At 40.8% G+C, this 22,726-nt stretch overlaps 1 protein-coding gene across 3 annotated transcripts in view; it reads right to left on the bottom strand.

Moving 5' to 3' along the window:
- LOC138758915 (E3 SUMO-protein ligase PIAS4-like) overlaps positions 1-22,726 on the bottom strand; it is a 95,771-nt gene that overhangs the window by 57,540 nt on the left and 15,505 nt on the right. Inside the window, exon 1 of one of the 3 annotated variants that reach the window (XM_069928526.1) lies at positions 2,308-2,551. The exons of the other annotated variants lie outside the window; for them this stretch is intronic. Within the exon in view, the coding sequence (XP_069784627.1) occupies positions 2,308-2,544 (237 nt within the window). The 5' untranslated portion in view covers positions 2,545-2,551. Of the gene's footprint in view, positions 1-2,307; positions 2,552-22,726 lie in introns of those variants that run through there. 3 annotated transcript variants of the gene reach the window in all.

Below are 22,726 nucleotides of genomic sequence, written 5' to 3'. Positions count from 1 at the left end.
GATGTCAAAATGTTTGGCTGCAGGAAGCTCAAGTTTAGAACCACAGAGTGTAGGTGTTCAGTGAAGCTAGTTTTTGGTTTCACATGTAGAGAAGGTTGTATCGAGTACACCCAAAGCAGTACATTAGTTTGAACAATGTGCACATAAAATGCTGCCTCACCTGGAATGTCAATTTGTGGATCTGGAAGGAGGTGGTATAGGAACAATGTGTATATTTGCAGCCAATGCTAGAATATCCTTTCCTAAATAAGGGAACCTAAACTTGAACGACATTCCACATGTGGCCTCAATAATGCACATTGTTTCAATACAACACCTTTGCATTAAAGCCAATACATTTAGTTTCCTAACTGGAAACTTATTTGATTTATGTACAGGTAACACTTTGTATTCCACAAATTCATAGGTCCTCTCCATTTAGATTACAATTTAATTCCTTTTGGTTCTTACTGAAGTGCATAACCTCAATTTCTTACATTAAGCTCCATCTGCCAAGATTTTGCTCATTCACTCAACCTATCTATAATCTATCCTCATCGCAATATATCCTTTCAATTTAATGTCATCAGGAAACTTGACTGATGGTTTGGACTGCGCTCTTGTGTGGCTGCAAAGGCTGTGGGAGCACTGGAGGCAAATCCATGGGTACACAACAACTCTGAGGGGACACTCTTTTTTTGCTTGTTTCTGACTGTAGGAGGCACTTCAGGAAATTTCTGCTGACAGCAAATCTGTTTGCCTTATGGCAGACGAAAACAAATTTTGTGTTATGAACTGTCTTTATTACGTGACAATAAATTGAATCTTGGAGGTAATTGGAGCAAATTCCATAAGTAACCAAACATTCTTATCACCCAGGAAATTCAGCTCATTAGTGGAAGTACAGGTATTTCTAAAAATATTGAGATAATTAGTTGGCTTAAAAATATCCATTTGATAATGCTTTTGCTAAATCTACAGGATGCAGTCTCAAAAATAAAGTATTAGAAAAAAACCTTTTGATTTATGCAATAAATATTTTCAAATGATATCAAGAATTCAAAGTAACCATAGTCACAGCATTGTACATTTGGTCAATCTTTCCACAAGTGGCCTCCACAGCTATTCCCAGAATGTGCAGTCCACACTGAATTTGAGACCACAATCAATGAAGACGGGCAGCTACATTTTCACAATCGCACACACCATACAGCCAAAAGCCATTCCAACTCCACCTTCAAATTTGACGACACCACAGGGAATCATAGAACAATGAGACTGCAATGTTGACAATTCTTTTTCTCCCACTGGTGCATTGAGTTCCTCCATCAAATTATCTGCTGCTCCAGTTTCCAGGATCTGTAGACTTCTGTGAGGCCCCTGAATGAACCCCACAACAGAGCCCTCGTGGTGACCTTACTTTGCACTAATCAATTTATTTCCCCATTGTAACCTACACTTTTCAAAGGTGCTCTCACCCATCACTCATGTTAAAGTTGACCTGTTAGCCTAGCTGCAGAAGAACCTGTCTCAAAATAAAATTAAACAAACTTTAAATTTAAAACCAGACAATAAAGGAGGAAACCAGCAGGTCATACAGCAATCATGGAAAGCAAAAATTTTAAAAAAACACAGGCCTGAGCTGACCTGCCAAGATCGTCCAGCACTTTTGTATATTTCACTAGTTTCCCAACATCTCCAGACTTCTTGCTTAAACTAAGTCACCAAAGTGCAAGAGCACTTAGAACTATTAAACAGTAAGGGAAATTCATACACAATATTTGGAATCAAGTTAAGGGCTTGATTTCCACACTTCCCTTCAATTCTTTCTTAACCTGAGTGACTTGTTCGAAATTCATTTCAGTCGTGATATAGAATTTAAAACATTTGGTGGGGGGGGGGGGGGGGGGAAAGGAGGGGTCAGTCACCCAGTTGTCAGGGAGAATGGCTGATCCGGCACCGGCCCGGGGAGCCGGATCACTGGAGGGTTGGCATTGATCATCCGTTATCGGCCTTTCAACCTTACAAAGCACATCACCCATTGGACTGGCACAACAACTCATCTGGCATTCGCGACAAGGTCAACCTTCTTCCTTTCCCTCCCAATCCCAAATAACCTGGGGAATTATTTGGCGGGAAATTTAGCAACGCCAAAAGACCGGACCCAAGCATGCGCAGTAACAGGAAGCGAGCCGCTCGCCCCGAAACACCTTCGGGAAGGAAAGAAAACATCACAACCGCAGCACTCACAACCCTGGCCAGCCCACCAGCTCTGCCCCGGGCCCCACCAACTTGCACGGGCACGCAGCTGACCCGCCAGCCGCCTACCTTGGCCGCGCTTTGTTCCGCCATGTTTTTGTTGCCCCTGTCTCTTCCCTGAGACCGGCTCTCGTGGCGAGCCCCGCGCAGAATCACTCCGCTGCCACCAACAGGCCAATCAGGCGGCGCCGCTCGGTCGCGGGGCCGCCAACGGTCGCGGCCGTTCAAAGGGGACGGGTGGCGCCGGCGCAAGGGAGACCCTCGTGGGGACTTCGTGGCAAAACTAGAGCAAGCAGTTAGAGACATTAACCCCCCCAGTCCCTCCAGGGCTTCAGTCCATGCTGACCAGTCCAGTCACATTTGCTTTGTTCACCCAGACTCACATTCCTCCTCAAGTAAACCCTATGCCATTGGTGCCCTGTGATTAGTAAGGGATTGCTTCAGGTGGGATGTGGGGAGCAAGAAAAAGGTTTGAACACCACTGTTTGAATTGTACCTCATTGACTCATTATGTGTACGGTTTCAGAACTCCAGAGGAAACGTGCCAATGAAAATTTTTCTCAAGCAAACGATTTCAGTAACAATTGGGTCTAGAGCAAGTGATTCCCTTCCCACTCACATACAAATCCCTTACTAATGTAAGGGATGCTGGAATGTGAGGAGTCAAGCAAGTGTTCATTAGAAATGAAGTATTATGGGTTAACTTAAGGTGAAGGGATGCTGGAATGGGAGGAAAGGTTATAAAAGTATAATAAAATAAGGATCTTCAAAACAGGATAGCAAGTAGATAGCTTTAGCAAGTCTTGGGGATTGATTAATGAGTAAAGAACAAGACATGATATTTCCTGGCTAACAAGTTTGCAGGAAGGCACATAAACTGATAAGAAGTTAGAATCCACGTGGGCGGAATTACCTAATGCTAAACCAATCCAGGAGGCAGAAGAATGTTAGGGGGAAGGTATCTCTGTACTGAAATGAAATGTATAAAAGATGGGTCAGCCTCAGTATCTATGTGTATTCCCAGGGTAAGGGGAAGCACCCAACTTTGCATTGTTGTAATAGTATAATAAAGTTCTTTGTTCTCAATTTTTGTCTTGAGCAAATTCTGTGAAGGTACTTCTGTTTCTCACAAATGGGGGCTCGTCCGGGATCCCACTCCCTCCACTGACAGAGTGCCCGACGACGAGGGTAGGTGCACCCCGGCTGATTCAGCTGGACTCACGGACGGTGGGTGACTTGTCAGTGGACGAAGGGAGTGATATCCGAGAAGAGGCATTGAGAACAAACGACGGGAGGATGTTAAGGAAGCGTGCTAGGAATAGCTACTGGATCCCGGTAAGAGGAATTTTACTTACCTGTTAGTATGGGAGGTGTGAGTAGCAAGGGAAATAGTCCTAAGGAAGGATGGGACGATCAGATAACTAAGCAAAGTCTGTTAGGATTAATGCTATCTGATTGGGGTGCGGGGAAAACCCGTGGGAAAGACAAACAGACCGTGGTCAGGTATTGCTGTCTGGAATGGGTTAAAAAAACCGATAAAAGGGAATTCGGTATATTGGCCAAAGTTCGGATCCAATGAGGACTGAATGTGTCAGGCATTGAACATCTGGCTCTATCAAAACCAAAGAGATAATATTGAGAGCAGAGAATATGCAGCCTGCTGGTTCAGGGTATCGTTTGATCAACTGGTTTTGAATGAAAAGGAATGCAAGGACAAGAATGATAAGGAACCTTTGGTCCCTGAAACACAAGGATGGGATGTGTTACATTCCCTTCTTCCACCTTATGATCCTCCTATGCCGGCTCCTATCTTTCCCCCCCTCCTATGCTCTACCCTTCTGCACCTTCCCCTCCTCCCCCACAGCTAAAGAAAGGAGAAGAAAGTAGGGGTGGTATGATGACCCTTCACAAAGTACTCGATTACCACCTCTATTGACAAGAGAGAGAGGCGACTTTAATTCAGAGCAGTGTGAGACCCTCCGGGAAGAAAGGGCAGAACCCTTTGATTCATTTCCCAGAGAGCAGGAATCTAGACATTATAAAGGAGAGGATAAGCCAGAAACTAACTGGATGAGACCTTTATGGGAAGTTCCCATGGGAGGGGGTCTCGGTTTTGTAAATGTGCCCCTGACTAGTCCGGAGGTGCGTAATTTTAAGAGAGAATGCCCAATGCAAGCCAGGGAGACGTGACCTTACGCACTGATGTGTTGGAATATAGGGGTTAATTAATCATAGAAAATATGTAGAATATATGCTTATGTACTATTCAGTTTGTATACATGAATTCAGTACTATGTAACAATTTAATATTTACCTCATGGTGAAGGGAAAGAGTAATGTAAGTAAGGGGCAGCCACAGTATGTAGCAAAGTTGGCTGATTACAGTTGGTTTAGAATTACCTGCTCCCAAAATACAAAAGAAAGGATATGTATGAAACAATTTAGTAGGAATGTTAAGGCAAAAGGAGGTGTTGATTTGACAGAGACTGTCAGAAACAAAGAGAATGGAATCAGTAAGAAGCTAAGACAGAAGGAGGTGTTTAGTAGAACAGAAGAATATGGCCAGATGAGAACAAAGAAATAATTAGAAATATCTGGGGTATGAATTGATTTCTGATCAAAACAACAGGATATTCTGACCTTTTGAGGATTAAAAAAGATGGGAGCTCTACACCCCAGATAACTGCAGAGCAGGAAATTACTTGTGATAAATCTTATACAAGAAATCTAGCAAAGGAAGCCAACTTTTGTTCTGTATGATAAGGTTGAGCTATATAAACTGTAGAGACTGGACAGTAGAGGTCAGTCTTGGGGAATAGCTCACTGTGCAGGTGACCTATGAACTAATGACTGAACCAGAGCTCTGTTAAGCTTTATTCTTATGCTGTGTAATAAACTGATTCTCCTATCACTTCATTTAACGAACACGCTGGACTCAGACGACACATAGACTAAATTAAGGGTAGGGTAAAGCCAGAGTCAGACAGATGGAAGCAGATTATGAATAGGGGGAGTCACGGTTCTCAGTCAATACACACCGTGGGGCTGCACGGAGAACCATTGGTAAATTTAAGCATAGGACCCCACAGAGACAAGATTACCTTTTTAGTAGATTCTGGGGCAGCCCGGTCTAGTACCTTACAACCACTCGAGGGTGTTAAGATAGAGGGGACAGTGATGATTTCGGGAGTAGGAGGAAGAGACTTTACAGTCCCTGTATTAAGAGATGTAAGAATACAAATGGGAGAAAAGATAATAACAGAGGATATTTTACTAGTTCCCCAAGCTGGAGTTTGTTTGTTAGGACGAGATTTACAGGACCAATTGGCTATTGGCACCAGACCACAGGAATCAAGTATCAGGGTTCAATTGTATGTATTAAGCGAAGAAGATCGAGAACTAATAAATCCTGGAGTATGGGCAGAAAGAGGCAATAGATATTACTCCCCTGCAAGTTACTTTAAAAGATTCTGAACAAGTAATTAAACGAAAACAGTATCCAATTCCTATGGCTGGCCGAAAGGGGCTGCAGCCAGTAATTGACCAGTTGGTGAAAGATGGTATACTCGAACCTTGTATGTCACCTTTTAATACCCCAATTTTACCTGTCCAAAAACCAGATGGTACCTATCGATTAGTGCAGGACTTGAGGGAGCTGAACAAAATTATTCTCACCCGTCACCTGGTTGTACCTAATCCCTATACAATAATGGGTAAAATCGATCCACATAGTAAATGGTTTAGTGTGATTGACCTCAAAGATGCTTTCTGGACCTGTCCGTTAGCAACAGAGAGCAGAGACATGTTTGCTTTTGAATGGGAAAATCCTTTTACTGGACGCAAGAATCAATATCGGTGGATGGTCCTTCCCCAGGGCTTTACAGAATCACCAAATTTATTCGGTCAGGTCTTAGAACAAATACTAGATAACGCTCTTCAGAGAGAGAATTGTCAGTTGATACAATATGTTGATGATTTGTTAATTACGGGAAAAACGTATGAATTAGCTAAACAGTATACTGTTGAACTTTTGAATTTTCTGGAGAATAAGGGTCTCAGGGTGGGCGAATCCAAATTACAATTTGTTCAATCAGAAGTTAAATACTTAGGTCATCTGGTAAGTCAGGGAACTAGGAAAATAAGTCCAGAGAGGATACGTGGTATTCTACAGATCCCCCCTCCCAAGAATGCCCAAGAACTTAGGAAATTCCTTGGTTTAGTGGGATACTGTAGAATCTGGATTGAAAATTATTCTAGCCTGGTCAGATTTCTCTATGATTTCTCACGATTCTAGGGGGCGAAGCTGTTGTCTGGACAGAGGAAGAGATTAAAGATTTTAACTTGGTGAAACAGTGCCTTATTAGTGCCCCAGTGTTGGCTTTACCCAACCTAAATAAGCCATTTGACCTATATACCAATGCGAAAGGAGGTGTAGCCACCGGAGTACTAACACAAGAGAGGGCAGGCTGTAGACAGCCAGTTGCTTTTCTGTCAAAAGTTTTATACCCTGTTTGTCGTGGTTGGCCTGAGTGTGTGCAAACCATCGCAGCCACTGCTATTTTAGATGAGGAAGGATGAAAGATTATGTTTGGTCCCCTGATGATAGTTCACACCCCTCACACAGTCCGCAATATTCTCTTACAACGTGCTGGAAGGTGACTCACAGACTCTAGAATTTTAAAATATGAAGCGATCCTAATGGATAGGGATGATTTGACCCTGATTACGAATAAAGAACACAATCCAGCAGCTTTCTTGGTTTCTCCAAATTCTGACAATACCATAAATGAGTTAGAGCATGTATGTTTAGAGGTAATAGATTTACAGACCAAAATTAGAGAGGATTTAAGTGATGAGCCTTTACAGGAGGGTGAAAGGTGGTTTATTGATGGATCTTCTTGTTGCATTGATGGCACTCGCTATAGCGGGTATAGTGTAGTGGATGGGAAAGAAGGAGTGGTGATTGAAGCCGGTCACCTTCCCGGTCATTGGTCAGCACAATCTTGTGAATTGTATGCCCTCTGTAGAGCTCTCCAGGGTCTAGAGAACAAGGTGGGCACGATCTACACAGACTCAGAGTATGCTTTTGGTGTAGTGCACACCTTTGGGGAGATCTGGAAAGAGCGGGGAATGATAACTGGAAAAGGACAAAAGTTGATCCATGAAAACTTAATTGTCCAATCTCTAGATGCTCTTACATTACCTGAGGAAATAGCTGTAGTTCATGTACAGAGCCATCAAAGTGGTGACAGTCCTGAAGCAAAGGGGAACAGACAGGCAGATGCAGCTGCCAAACAGGCTGCGCTCACGGAGAAAATAGACAAGCAGCTATTACTGCCCACCCCTGGAGTATCCTATTCATTCTATTAAACCTGGTGATTGGGTATATGTAAAAGCATGGCAAGATCACCAACTAAAACCTGTCTGGGATGGCCCCTATTGTGTACTTTTGACTACAGACACTGCAGTGCGAACGAAAGAAAAGGGGTGGACTCAAATACAACGAATTAAACAAGCTGCTGATACATGGACTAAAGACATTGATAATCTACCCTCCACTGGACGTGCTGTCCTTCATCCTTCTGATCTGAAAGTTACACTACGCCGGGAAAAAGTGCTGTAATGTTTTTACCATTTACTGTATTGTTTACTTGTTGGTTCCCCATTTTTGGGACATCCCTAAATTACTCACAATGTATTAAGTCCTCCTGGAATAGGGGCAGCAGAGGTGACAATTATTTACCTTTAGATTGTAGACAGGGCATAGATATAAAGTATAGTCATTGTGGGATATGGGTTAATATAGGATCCCAAAATGGACCAGGGAAACAGAACGGCTCTAGAGGAGTAGATTTGATTTGTATTTTGGCCTCTACAGGTATTAAAGAGAGGAGTTTTAAAGGGATAGCACAAAGGAGATGGTGGGACAAAGACAGACAGAATGGTAGTCAGGATTGTACATGTGGCAGAGATAGAGTTAATACATATGCTAATGTTCACAGACAGGCTGCAACTCACAGGCTCAGTGATACTTATGCTAATGTTCGCAGACAAGCTGCAACTCACAGGTTAAGTGACAAGAAACACCCCTCCCCAACTTGGTCTCCTGTAAAGCATCCTTTGGGTCACACAGACATTCGGAATGTTAAAAAAAAACCACCACTGTAAGGGGAGTTCCAGCTGTAAACGAAGTAAGCTGCTCCAGAATACTAAAGCTGCTTGGCATTTAAATCGTTTAATCAGACTCCAGGCAGCCTTGGAGATCATCACCGAACAGATAGCAATGGCCCTGAATTTAGGGGCTGAAGAAAAACGACAGATACGAGCCACATTTCAACAAAACCGCCTGGCTCTCGATTACTCGTTGGCTGCTGAAGGCAGCGTTTGTGAAAGACTGGTTAAGGACAATGCTCACAACGGTCAGGCGGTTAAAGACACTTCTTCAGGAGTTCGAAAATCTTCCCATGCCCAGGTTCAGACGGGGCAACCTTGGTCCGGTGTGGGATGAACTAGACTTTTTATTGGTAACTGGAGTCTGATACCCATAGCCCTTATAGCAGCTGGACTCACTATTCTGGCCATTATGGTGCTCCCCTGCCTAAAGACTTGTGTGCAGTGTTTAATTCAACGGGCCCTTCGGCAGGTCACTACAACCCAAATGATGTATGCTTCCCAAACTCCGTCTGATGATGCTGAGGCCGCAGTTCGTTTATTCACTCGCTGGGAAAGGGACCAAGCTTAACAGAACACTACCGAATGGGGATTTACTAAGCGTAGCTAAAGAAAAAGGGTGGATTGTAAGGGATACTGGAATGTGAGGAGTCAAGCAAGTGCTCATTAGAAATGAAGTATTATGGGTTAAATCAGGGTGAAGGGATGCTGGAATGGGAGGAAGGGTTATAAAAGTATAATAAAATAAGGATCTTCAAAACAGGATAGCAAGTAGATAGCTTTAGCAAGTCTTGGGGATTGATTAATGAGTAAAGAACAAAGACATGATATTTCCTGGCTAACAAGTTTGCAGGAAGGCACATAAACTGATAAGAAGTTAGAATCCACGTGGGCAGAATTACCTAATGCTAAATCAATCCAGGAGGCAGAAGAATGTTAGGGGGAAGGTATCTCTGTACTGAAATGAAATGTATAAAAGTTGGGTCTGCCTCAGCATCTGTGTGTATTCCCAGGGTAAGGGGAAGCACCCAACTTTGCATTGTTGTAATAGTATAATAAAGTTCTTTGTTCTCAATTTTTGTCTCGAGCAAATTCTGTGAAGGTACTTCTGTTTCTCACACTAATCACAGGGGCTATAAGGATTGGTTAAGGTGGAATCTCAGTTTGTAGGGGGCAATTTGAAAACCACTGCTCTAAACCATTATCCTGTAGTCAAACACAGAAATCTGCAGACAGTGTGAATGAAGTAAGGACACAATGCTGGAAAAACTCAGCAAATCAAACGGTGTACTTTTAAAAAAATTTAGACGTCGAGCCCGGAAACAGGCCCTTGCGGCCCACAAGCCCATGCCGCCATTCACACCAAATTGACCTACAATCCTGGTACATTTGGATTAAAGCAAAGCTATAAAATACATAACTTTAGGAATTGAATCCTTCCATCATGGTATGACCAAACTAATCCGGGCGACTGAACAAAATGGTAGGAGGAGAAGAACAATCTCGCAGGCAGGAAGTAATAGGTGGATAAGGGAGAGGGCATACCAGCAAACAGGGAGGGTGAGGGGGGGGAATGGCTCTGTGAATGTAGAGGGAAGGGTGTGGAGGTGGAAGAAAGGAGATGGGGATAGGGAAGAGAGGGATAATGGAGAGTGATGTAGCAGAAACCAGGGAAGTCCACATTAATGCCATTTGGTTGGAAAGTGCCCTGATGGAATATTAGGTGTGGATCCTCCAATTTGTCCAAATGTGTTTTAAATGTCACAACTCTACCCATCTCTAAAACTTATCTGGCAGCATGTTCCTTATACCCACTGTCTTTTATGAAGAAGGTGCCCCCTCAGGTCTCTTTTATATATTTCCTCTCTCATCTTAAACCTATACTCTCTCATTTTACATTCCCCTTTTCCTGTGAAGACTCACTATTCAACTTATCTGTGCCCTTCATGGTTCTATATAGTCCCCCTTCAGTCTCTGAAACTCCAGTAAGAAAAGTCCTAGACTGTTTAGCCTCTCCTTGTAACTCAAACCCCTCAATCTCGATAACATTCTAATAAATATTTTCCTGTATTCTTTCCAGCTAGTGTTATCTGTCCTCTAACAAGATGACCAGAATTGTACACAATACCAAAAGAGTGGTCTCACCAATGCACATGTCCTATGTCCTGTTCTCAATCCCCTGACTGATCAAGGCAAGTGTGCTAAACGCCACCTTCACCACCCTGACTACTTGTGACACTACTTCCATGGAAATTTGTACCTGCACCTCTAGTTCTCCCTATTCTACAACATCCTCTAGGTCTCTACCACATTCTCCAGAGGTCTGTGGTCCTTTCTTTCCTATTGAAAACGAATCTATGCAATACTGATCGAGGGTATGGAGTTGAGATTGCATCATCTCATCCACAACAGGTAATCAAGGAGTAAAATCCTTTAAATCCCAGAAATCTGCTGGAGAATACAAAAGATGCTGAAAATACTCTCCACAGGCAGCATGGCTGGTGAGAAAAAAAGTCTACCAACTGTGCCTCTTTCTCCACAGGTGCTAACCTGAGTGTTTCAAACCTTTTCTGTTTTTATTTCATATATTCATCATCTGCATTACTTTGATTTTCAATTTATTAGAGATAAAATGTATCTTTTTTCTAAAAGTTACATTTTCCATTCCACCATCACACACATCTTCCCTTCGACCCTTTCAGCATTTTGCAGGGACTTTTCTGTTCTTAACTCTCTGGCCTACTCTTTTGTTCTCACCAATCAATCTTCTTATGGCATTTTCCCTTCCAAAGGCATGTGATGCATTACTTGCCCTTTCTTTCTTGGCTGTACTGTACTTGCTATGACTGTGGAAAGGAAAACTTTTATTTGCAGATATATCCAGTGCCAGCTATAACACAGTAAATTCCCTACAAAGTGGGTCATCATCCGTGATGAACCCCTGCCAAAGAATGTCCACTTCTTCATCATCAAAAGTAGCAAAGCATACAATGAATTCAACTAAAAAATATTTTTACACCTCGTGTTTGTTACCCACTGATTTCCTATCCATATATTCTCGAGATCAGCAAAAGGGTCCATGTCTAATTTTTATTGAATAAATATATCCATATTGTGATAGTACAGATCTATCATCAATGTACATAGTGTATATAGTTACTGTATCCGACTGTGCTTACAGCGATTGGCTGAGAGCTAAGCCACGCCTACTGTCTGGGCCTTAAAGGGTTGTGTCCCTAGCCAGGTCGGATCATTCCGGACTGGTCGGCCACCTGTGAAGAGCTCCCGTCTTTTGCTAATAAAAGCCTTGGTTTGGATCAACAAGTCTTTGGTTCTTTCGACGAGCTCTACACATATTCATGTAAACTTTGAAGAACCATTCATTACTTGGATAAATATGATCAGTTTCCAGACTACAAATAGCTCCTCATTGTGCACTCTTCTCATGGAGCCATCTTTGTTTACACAGCAATACTTTGTGATTTAAAAAATCTGTTACTGCTTGGAAATTTCAATGAAAGTATTTGTTAACCAATACAATACAATTTTTTTTAGGAATTTAAACTGCAGTGAATTTATTAATGCATATTCATGCTTTTAGAACCTTGTGAGTCAAAATTCTGTCCATTAGGGAGTGTATTAATATAAAGAAGAGGGACCACATTTTTTTGTGACCTGTGGAAAATTCTGCCCCATCCCATAAGACCTGGGAGCAGTATTAGGCCATTCAGCCTGAGCATCCATTCAAATGGTGGCTAATGTATTTTTCCTTTCAACTCCATTCTTCTGCCTTTTCCCCATAATCCTTTGACACCCTAAAATATCAACCTCTGTCTTAAGTCAACCTAATGACAGCCGTATGTGGCAACACTCATGGATATCATGGATATCCTCATGGATATCAAGGACTTGTATAAAATTTAATCGAGGGCTGCTGGTGTGCTTCAATTTGTGGGTTTTTTCCACCCCACCAATTGTGTTGTTTTGCACACCTTGGCCAATCTTTCATTTTCAGATATTACAAAGAGAGTGGAGTTGTAGTTCAACACAGTTGTTAGGATCCTCGTACATTTTTATACAATACATGTAAGAATATTTTTGAACATTTATATATTGATATTATCAATGTTTTATCACCACACTTGATGAAACAAAGAAAAAAATACAAATCAGATTTTGATGTACAAATTCAAACCAATGAAAGTTCCTTGTAGTCAAAGAAAAATTATCACCAATTTTTGAAATCAACCAAATTCTGTGTGATCAGTACAAAGAACATTTCAATCAATGATCATTGGACCACAATTTTTTAGATAATTTGCTTACATTTTTAACATTCAAGTAAGGATATTGACAATCAAAATCTGATTAATAAGCTTAAAAACCCTCTGAATTATTTTGCATTTATATTTTAAAACGAAGGCAACTTCTTCCTCTCTGCTTTTTCTTCATAATATACTTGATTTCACCCCTTCCTATTTTAGACTCAATAAAAAAGAATCCAACATGAAACATTCTACCCACAGATGTTACCTGGCCCACTGAGATCTTCCAGCATCTGCAGATTTTGTGTTTCTCTTCTTTCTTACTTGACTATACATTGGTCAGAGCAATTCAGACACAACTACATATAACATCAGTCTATCTGGAGCTTCACTAGACTAACTCTCAAGTTAAGTTTATTGTCATCTGATTGTACAAGGACAACCCAATGAAAATGCATTCTCTGGTCCTCGGTGCAAAATATGCAGACACACAACCAGACATAAACACAGATACAGTTAAACAATACATATGCAGGACAAGTATTTCATCTATACAAATAAATAAATGTTGTTGTGCATTTGAGAGTCTCAAATCGTTAGTGTGACCAGTTCCTTTGGTCATTTACCATTCTCACTGCCTGTGGGAAGAAGCTGTTCCTCAGCCTGGAGATCCTGGCTCTGATCCTCCTGTTTTTCTTCCGCAATGGGAGCAGCTGAAAGATGCTGAGTGCAGGATTGAAGGGGTCCTCAATGATTTTGCCATAGAAATGAAAAATATATAACCAATGTTTTGGACCTGAGCCCTTCATCGAGGTATTAACAAAAAGCAGGCAGGCACCCTCAATGATTTTTCACACCCTCTTCAGACATCAATCCCGGTAGAACATGTTGATTGGGGGTGGGGGAAGGGTGACTCCAGTGATCCTCTCTGGCTCTCTTATTGTGCTGTGGATTGACCTCCAATCCATTTCTCTGTAGCAACTGTACCACACTGTATTGCAGCCAGCAAGTACACTCTCAATAAAGCTCCTATACAGTAGAAAGTTGCCAGCTTCAGTCGTCTCTGGAAGTGTTGCGCCTTGCTGGCACGTAAGGAGAGTGTCCACAATAGGTCATTAGTTAAGTGAACTCCAAGGAACCTGGTGCTCTTCACATTCTCTACTATAGAGATGCTGATGTGTAATGGAGGGCGGTCATTTCTGGTCCTCCTGAAGTCCACGATCATCTCCTTTGTCTTGTCCACATTGAGACTCAGGTTGTTACTCTTCCACCATTTCACGAGATTTTCCACTTCTCTGTAGTGTGACTCATCGTTGTTGCTGATGAGACCAACGACTATTGCTCTAGGTAGTTACCCCAGGTAGCAATGGTCTTCTTGGTTAAGCAGATGCATGTGATATGATTCACAATTACTACTTCAATTGATCAATCTCCATATAAGCTATGCAGCTCAGCTGGCCAAATTATGCTACCAAAGATTTCAAACAAAAAAATAAGTGTTGGCTCTTCCTTTCAAAGGTGAGCTTTGAGAACATACTGTAGTTATTAGTGCTTCATGGTAACCAAATCTTTTAAGACCCCAGGTTATGAGTTTGCAAATATTCACCCTTGGAGAAAGCCAGTTACATGTATGTGATAGTACAGATTCTATCATCAATGTGTATATGTACAGATGGTAGTGCAGGATGACTGTGATTGGCTGAGAGTGTAGCCACACCTACTGGCAGGTCTTAAAGGATTGCTCCTAGCCAGACCAGGTCATTCTGGACTGGTCGACCTACTTGTGATATGCTCCAGTCTTTTAGTTAATAAAAGCCTTGGTTCTTTCGACGCGCATTACAATGTAAGAGCTTAAGCATCCCCTGAAAGCTGCTTCAGAACCATCTCAAGGTTATACAATTTCCATTTTGTGACTGGATAATATTCTCTCTATTTATCAAGTGGTAAATTCCTACAAGTCTTAAACCTACCCTTCATGAGCTTGGATTAATAAATCATTTTACCAGGAGTCCAGCTTCCATACTGAATATAGTACTTCCCTCTTTTAAAATGTAGCCAAAGTAGGTACATTCCACTGTGCTAATCAGTTGCAGAAATCTGCCTCAATGTGGTTCTGGTCAGCATGTATTCAGACAAAGGCTGATAACTGGCAAATGACATTTGTGTCACAGATGTGCTAGGTAGTAACTTTCTTCATCAAGACAATCTACTCTTGGAATACATTTAGATCAACAAATCTCTCACCATTAATATCCTGTGGGTTTACCAATGGCATGAAATTCAACAGGACCATCAACAGAAATAATGGAGCTCAGAAATCACAGAAATTGGTTGTCCTCCTGTTAGTACCTCACCTCCTGACATCGTAAAGCCTTTCCATCTAAAATGCCATCAAGAGTGTGACAAAAGAAAATTACTCCTCAAAAATTAAAAGAATGGGATCCAACAATATCAGATAGGTGTTTCCACTGTAAAAATGAAATGGGAACAACAATACATGCAATTTGAGCATGTACAAAAGTGAATACATTTTGGGAAGAACTAAATCAGATACTAAATAAAATCACAAATAATAACATACCAAAATACCCAGAGAGCTTTCTTTTAAATAACATAAGAAGAATTAGGCCTCAAATTGGATAAAGTACAAAAAAGATTCATTACTTAGCAGTAGCAAAAAAATGTATAATGTGAACTTGGAAAATGGAAGAGAATCTGAGAATACAGCAATGGTACAGGGAAATGAGTAAATGTATTCCACTGGAAAAAATAACATAATTTAAAAAATAAAGTTGCATTATTTGAACAAATTTGGGAACCGTACATGGAACACAACAGAGAGAGTTTGCCTCAGAACTCCAGCAATGATAAGAAGATAAAACGATTTGATTTATGTAGATGACACATATTTCTTGTTTGTTTTTCCCTTGTGGGAAGACATTGTTTTATTGTTTTGTATATGTTGAATATTTATAAGTTTTGGAGGGGATTATGGGGAGGGAGGGAGGGAGGGAGGGAGGGGGGATAAAAAAGGGGGGAAAATGACACTGTGTATATTTAATGAGAAACGTTTGTACATATTTTGGTTGATATGGCTTACAGTGTGAGAAATTTTAAAAATTAAAAAAAATATGACAAAATACAGCCCTGTGGCTGTTCACCACTAGGCAGGCAAACTGGCCCTGCTTGTAAGCCACACCAAAATGGCGCCGTCAGGGGTTTTCCCTTCCTCCCGGCACGGGGCTCAGAAGCCTGCGCTGGGGGACTACGTGACACCTGGGTGACATCAGCGCCCTCCAGCGCGGTTCTCAGCCAGGTCCGGGCTGGGAGTACAAGTGCAGCCCAGCAGCCTGCAATAAACTAGTCCTGCTCACTGAGCTCAACCCGTCTGGTTGCGAGTGTTATTGCAGGAGCAGAGTAGCTGCCGCTACAGCCCACTGATAAATCCACGCAGCACCCACTCAAGCATCCTGACACTATTCAGGACAAAGCATCCGACCTATTAATGTCCATTCCACCAACCTAAACGTTAATTCTTTCCTCCACCCGTGCAAAGTGGCTGCAGTGTATATAATCTACAAAATGCATTGTAAAATATACTTACTTGCCTCAGCTAGACCAAAGGCATCTGCCTAACTTGCAAGGATTTACATTTGCATGTCTATGCAAAAAGAACAAAACTTCAAGTGCATGGTAACATTACCAACACCCCAAATTTCACACTATCCTCATTGGGAAACAGAATCTGATTCTTAATCATCGCGAGCTCTAAATGTTGGTATTCCCCACCAAACAACATTGTGAGAGCAATTTCACTGGAAGGAACGTGGCAGTTCAAGGCAGAGGCTCATCACCAACTTCACTGGGGCACTTAAGGACAGGCACTAAAGGCTGGCATTGCTAGTTATGCTCCAATCTTGAACAATGAATTAAAAAATACACAAAGTACAATGCAATTTGTGTTAAGACACTACACAGCAATCCATTTGCATAGGTTACAAGTTTAAGTACCTCAGAATATACTAAAATATATTTAATTAAATCACCAGCTAACAATTTTCAGGTCTTTATCCAATTTTGGGATCATAAAGGTGCAACTAACACATATTTGAGATATATTTATTGCATCATGGTGACCTAAAGTTTTGAGTGTTTCAATTTGGGCAATTTATGAGAAAATGTAGGGAAATTGTACCTTAGTTATCCAATGCAGTCAATGCACTGAAAAAGAGTTAAACACAGAGAGATAAACAGGGAGGATATCTGTGCAGTGCTGGTTTAAAAGAGTGTTGGAACATCTGCCTTCATCGGTCATGGTATTTGAATACAAATGCTGGGATGTCATGTTCAAGCCAGACAAGACATTGATGAGGCCATACTTGGAATATGGTGTGCAGCTTCGTCGCCTAGCTATCGGAAGGATATTATAAAAGTGGAAAGGGTACAGAGGAGGTTTACAAAGTTGTTGCCAGGATTATGGAAGTTGAGCTATCACAAGAGACAGGATAAACGAAGTCTGTTTTCCTAAAGGCGTAGGAAGCTAAAAGGTGATATTATTAGGTCTATAAAATCATGAAAAGCATAGATAAGGTGAATAGCGACAGTCTTAGAGTAGGAGAATCCAAGATGAGAGGGCACAACCATAAGGTGAGGGGGTAGGATTTAGAAGGAACGATAGACACATGAAATTAGCTGCAAGACAAATTGGTGGAGGCAGGGACGTTAGCTTTCCTTTAGAAAATCATGGGATAACTATATGGAAGGAAGAAGATTGGAGGGGTACTGGCCTAATGCAGGCAAGTGGTACAAAATTAGAGGATGTTATTTAGCAGACAGACTAGACCTGTGGCCTGATTCCATGCTGTACAATTCAACAACTATTATTTAAGACCTGATGAATGTTGAGCACAGTAGATGTGTGAGGGATGAAAACAAGCCCTATTTCTCATTTACCCATTTCCCATTTAGGGCTTTTGTTTTCAAATTATGTACATTCTATTATTTTTAAAATATGTCATTTAAGTTATTTTTACACTTGGAAGATCGTGTTATATGGCAAGCTCTCCACTGGCCACCGTGACAGAGGTGCACCAAAGAAGAGGCACAAGGACTGCCTAAAGAAATCTCTTGGTGCCTGCCACATTGACCACCGCCAGTGGGCTGATATTGCCTCAAACCGTGCATCTTGGCGCCTCACAGTTTGGCGGGCAGCAACCTCCTTTGAAGAAGACCACAGAGTCCACCTCACTAACAAAAGACAAAGGAGGAAAAACCCAACACCCAACCCCAACCAACCAATTTTCCCTTGCAACCGCTGCAACCGTGTCTACCTGTTCCGCATCGGACTTGTCAGCCACAAATGAGCCTGCAGCTCATTACCCCTCCATAAATCTTCATCCACGAAGCCAAGCCAAAGAAGAACACTTGGAAGAGTTCATTTTTTTGAAAGAGATCTGAACAGCTATTTAGTTGGATGTGAGAAAGTAAATATTTGTGGTTCAACACAAAATTTGAGGAAAATGAAGGATGCAGGAAGTTTTATACTCATACTTATAAAAACCATTTAATATAGAGTGTTCATTTTATATTCACCATTACCCAAGCCTTGTGGTTGAATTACTAATGGTGGTTTGGAACATGGATATTTTGCAACCACATTTGTTGGTACAGATGGACCCAGTAGCTGAGGGTGATTAGCTAATTGCGAGTGAGCTATGTCAGTACGTATTACAGGAAGCTATTTTCCCCTCTCACGTTTCAACTGTAGCTCAGATAGCACTTCAAAATATTTTGAACGGTGCTATTTATATATACTGACTAAGGCAACTTATGAGGTTCGGGGTTTAAGTTATACTCTAGAAACCCAAGGAGAAAATTCTAGGTTAACACAGCAGTGCAGCACTGAGGGAGTCATGCAAGTTTCAAATTTTCCATCTTTTAGATAAAGTAAGTCTTCAAATCAAATTGGATGTCATAGTAATGAAGGTGTATGCAATTAATACATCCTCCTGGCAGGCTGTGAAGAATACAATACTGATTTAACATTTTGCACTTCAGTCACACCCTCTCTAAACTGCATACAAATGAAAATTCAGCATTAAGAACAATATCTCATTGTTGTCATTTAAAAGGGATCAATAGGTATCTAGTTACTGATTGATTTCTTCTGATGTTCGGACAATTCCATATGTATCTGTACTTTCCATGATTGTTTCAATTGTCTAAAGGGAATGGTGTAGTGAGTACTCAAGGTTCAACACAAACAAGGCACTTCCAGGCAAGGATGCATTGGGAGACACTATCCCTGAAATACAGCATGACTGGGTAGATAGCCAAGGTCACATAAAGCAGGAGAGAGAGATCTCAAAAGTAAATTACATCTATCTACATTGTTCACAAAGCAATTTGCTAAAATATTCACAAAGCAATTTGCTCATTTAGATCTGAACAATGAACAACATACATGATATCAATTAGCATGTTCCTATTGAAATCTGCATCTGCTACACAAGCTCAGAGAAATATGGTTACTGGGTTGCCAGAGTCCGCAAAAGTGCAGCAATAACCATCAAGTTCCATCCATTCTGAAGCTGACCATATTTGCAGTACCTTGGAATTTGCCACCTGCAGTGAGGCTCTCTATTCAAAAAAATCTATCTAGACTTTGTTCTACTTTGTTTCTCCTCATGCTAGATGCTATAAAAGTTTGAGAATGTAATTTGTCAACTATATCCTTTATAGGAACCAGAAGAAATACTATTTTCTCAAAAGCTTGCTGGCAGAAGGGAGTCACATAAGAAATAGGAATAGGAGTAGGCCATCTGGCCTATTGAGCGTGCTCCACCATTCAATGAGATCATGGCTGATCTGATCATTGACTCAACTCCACCTACCTGCTTTTTCCCCATATCCCTTAATTTTTTTTAAAATGTAAAAATCTATCTACTGAACCTTAAATATGTTTAATGAAGTAGCCTCAACTGCTTCCCTGGATAGAGAATTTCACAGATTCACCTCTCTCTGGGAAAAACTGGTTTTTCCTCATCTCCATCTTAAATCTACTCCCCTGAAATTTGAGGCTGTGACCCATAGTTCTGGTCTCACCTACCAGTGAAAACAATTTTCCTGCCTCTATCTTATCTATCCCTTTCATAATTTTACATGTTTCTATAAGATCTCCTCTCATTCTTCTGAATTAAAGTGAGTATATTCCCAGACAATTTAGTCTCTCCTCGTAGGTCAACCCCCTCATCTCCGGGATCAACCTGGTGAACCTCTTCTAGACTTCCTCCAGGGCCAGTTTATTTTTCCCCAGGTGTGGAGACCAGACTGTACACAATACCCCAATACGGCCTCACCAGTACCTTGTACAGTTGCAGCATGACCTCCCTGCTCTTGAATTCAATTCCTCTAGTGATGAAGGCCATCATCCCATTTGCCTTCTTAATAACCTGTTGTACCTGCAACAATTAATGCACAAGTCCTTCTGCACTATAGCATGGTGCAGTTTTTCACCATTTAGATAATAATCTGCTCTTCTATTTTTCCTACTAAAGTGGATGACCTCTCATTTACTAACATTGTATTCCATCTACCAGACGTTTGCACACTCACCTAACTTAACTATATCCTTCTTCAGCCTCTCCACATCCTCTGTACAATTTGCTTTTCCACATCCGCAAACTTGGCTACACTACACTGTGTCCCCTCTTCCAAATCATCATTGTAAATGGTGAACACCTGTGGGCCCAGCACTGACCCTGTGGCTCCCCACTTACCACTGTCTGCCAATCAGAAAAATATCCATTTATCCCAACTCTGCCTTGTCAGTTAACCAATCCTCAATCCATGCCAATATACTTCCCCTGACTCCATTCATCTGTTTCTTATTGATAAGTCTCTTGTGCAGCACCTTATCAAACGCCTTCTAGAAATCTATTGCACCCATATATCCTCAAGTTTGTCAAACAAGACCTGCCCTTTCTGAATCCCTGTTGAGTCTGCCTGATGGAACCCCATCATTCTAAATGTCTCGCTATTTCATCCTTAATGACAGCTTCAAGTATTTTCCCGACTACAGTGTCAACATTCTATAGAAGTCGATGATAATTAAACAAGTACGGCAAATTGAACTTGCATAAAATTTGCATTTTTGGATGACTCCAGTAATAGTATTTGCAATAAATAGGAAATGTGTATACACGCTGCAATAAAAAATGCACAAGAGCAAACCAATAACCACCTGAAGCTGTTTGGTTTGCTCTGGACAAGTTTGCATCACATGCATGATAGGTGTAAAATTTTAGATGCTTTTGTGAGCATTCAACCCTTGCCAAGGCCATGGCAAGGAAAAGAAGCTAGAAGGTAGTGACGTGCAGTCCCATCCTACATGGGCTGCCATAAAAATCTTGTTCAAGTATGGAAATAAGACAGTCCTTATTTGCTAACATCTCATACAGCTTTCATCTGACAGTGATCATTGCAATTTTTTTGAATATTTTATTTGGTTTTTTTAAGTATACATTGTAACATTTTAAATATACAACACATTAAATTTTTTCTCACAAACACAACAAACAAAATCAAAAATAAAACAATCCCTCCCTCCTCCCCCCACCCCCATGCATACAGATCTGTTCACCGTCAGAGCTTACATATATTTGAAGTCTATAGAGTACAGTTGGGGAAACCCCTATGTGGTCCAGGTATGGCTGCTCAACCTTTACAAAAGTGTCATATTTATTCTTTAAGTTATATGTGATTTTTTTTCCATAGGTATACAACTGTCCATTTCCGCAGTCCATTGTACTATGAGTAGAGGGGAGTCGGACTTCCAAGTGATCAAGATACATTTTTTTGGTACAGCCAGTGCTATTTTTATGAGATTTAATATTTGGTCAATTTTTCGCTTATTTCCATATTACCGAATAGATTTTGCTCCAGGTCGCCCATGAATACCATTCCTGTTCTCCTGGTTAATTTTACTGCTATTTCTTGCCAAAGTGGTCTCACTTTCATGTATAACCATTTGGTAAGTAGAAAAGTTCCTGTCTCAGTCCCACTTCTGAAACTTATCTCTGCAATTATTGCTTTTGATTGTGTAACTTTTGTGGGGTAAGATATAATTAGTGTAAAAAATTATACTGAACCAGTCCCTATCTTGCATTTATAAATGATGTCATGCTATCCTTGCACCAATCCGAACAGCTTCTTCCTGAAATCACCACACCCAAGTCCAACTCCCATCTTTCCCTGGTTTTGCACTTTTGCTCTGGAGTGCATAGTACATTTTTGTTATAAATTTGGGTGTATTCCATATCCAAACCGTTCGTTCAGTTTCACTAATTTCAACTAACATTGGTCCCCATCTTTCTATTAAGAATGATCTAAGCTGGAGAAAACAGAAGAAGGTTCATATTTGTGTTTTAATTGTTCAAAGGACATGAGGTCCTTCTTGATGACTCCTCTGTTTTAATCTGCCCAACTAAAACTTTGGCGCGCCCGTTCACCCAACTTATAGTATTGTTGTTTAGTTTTTAATATAGCTTTTTCTGTCCTATATGTTTGTATTGTATTATATCTTAGGTTTTTATTCTTCTTGTCTTCCTGTTCTTTAATTAAAAAAAATTCTTTAATATCCCTCTTCAAACTGTTTATTTCTGCCATAGGTTCTCTCTTAAGATTCTTCACATAAAATATTTGTCCCCTTTAAGCATATCCCATATCAGAAAACTATTATGAGTAGATGGCAGATTTGTTTCACAAAATATTTCTATCTGTTTCTTTATAAATTTGCAGAAATCTGTTCTTTTAAGCAATGTAGTATTGAGATGCCATTTGTATCGTCTCTTGTTTTTCCATTATCGCTATAGTTAATATTAATGGAGAATGATCTGATAGAAGCCTCGTTAGATATTCTGTTTTTATCTGTTTTTACTGGGCCAACATTAAAAATAGGTCAATCCTTGTATGTGAGTCGTGCACCCTGACTAAAAAGAGTAGTTTTAATTGCCTCCATACATTGATAAGATTTAGATCTTTCATATTTGAAA

This window comes from Narcine bancroftii, chromosome 3, assembly GCF_036971445.1.
Source record: "Narcine bancroftii isolate sNarBan1 chromosome 3, sNarBan1.hap1, whole genome shotgun sequence".
NCBI lineage: Eukaryota > Metazoa > Chordata > Chondrichthyes > Torpediniformes > Narcinidae > Narcine > Narcine bancroftii.
Note: the sequence above shows the minus strand (reverse complement) of the source record. Positions and strands in the feature narration are given on the sequence as shown.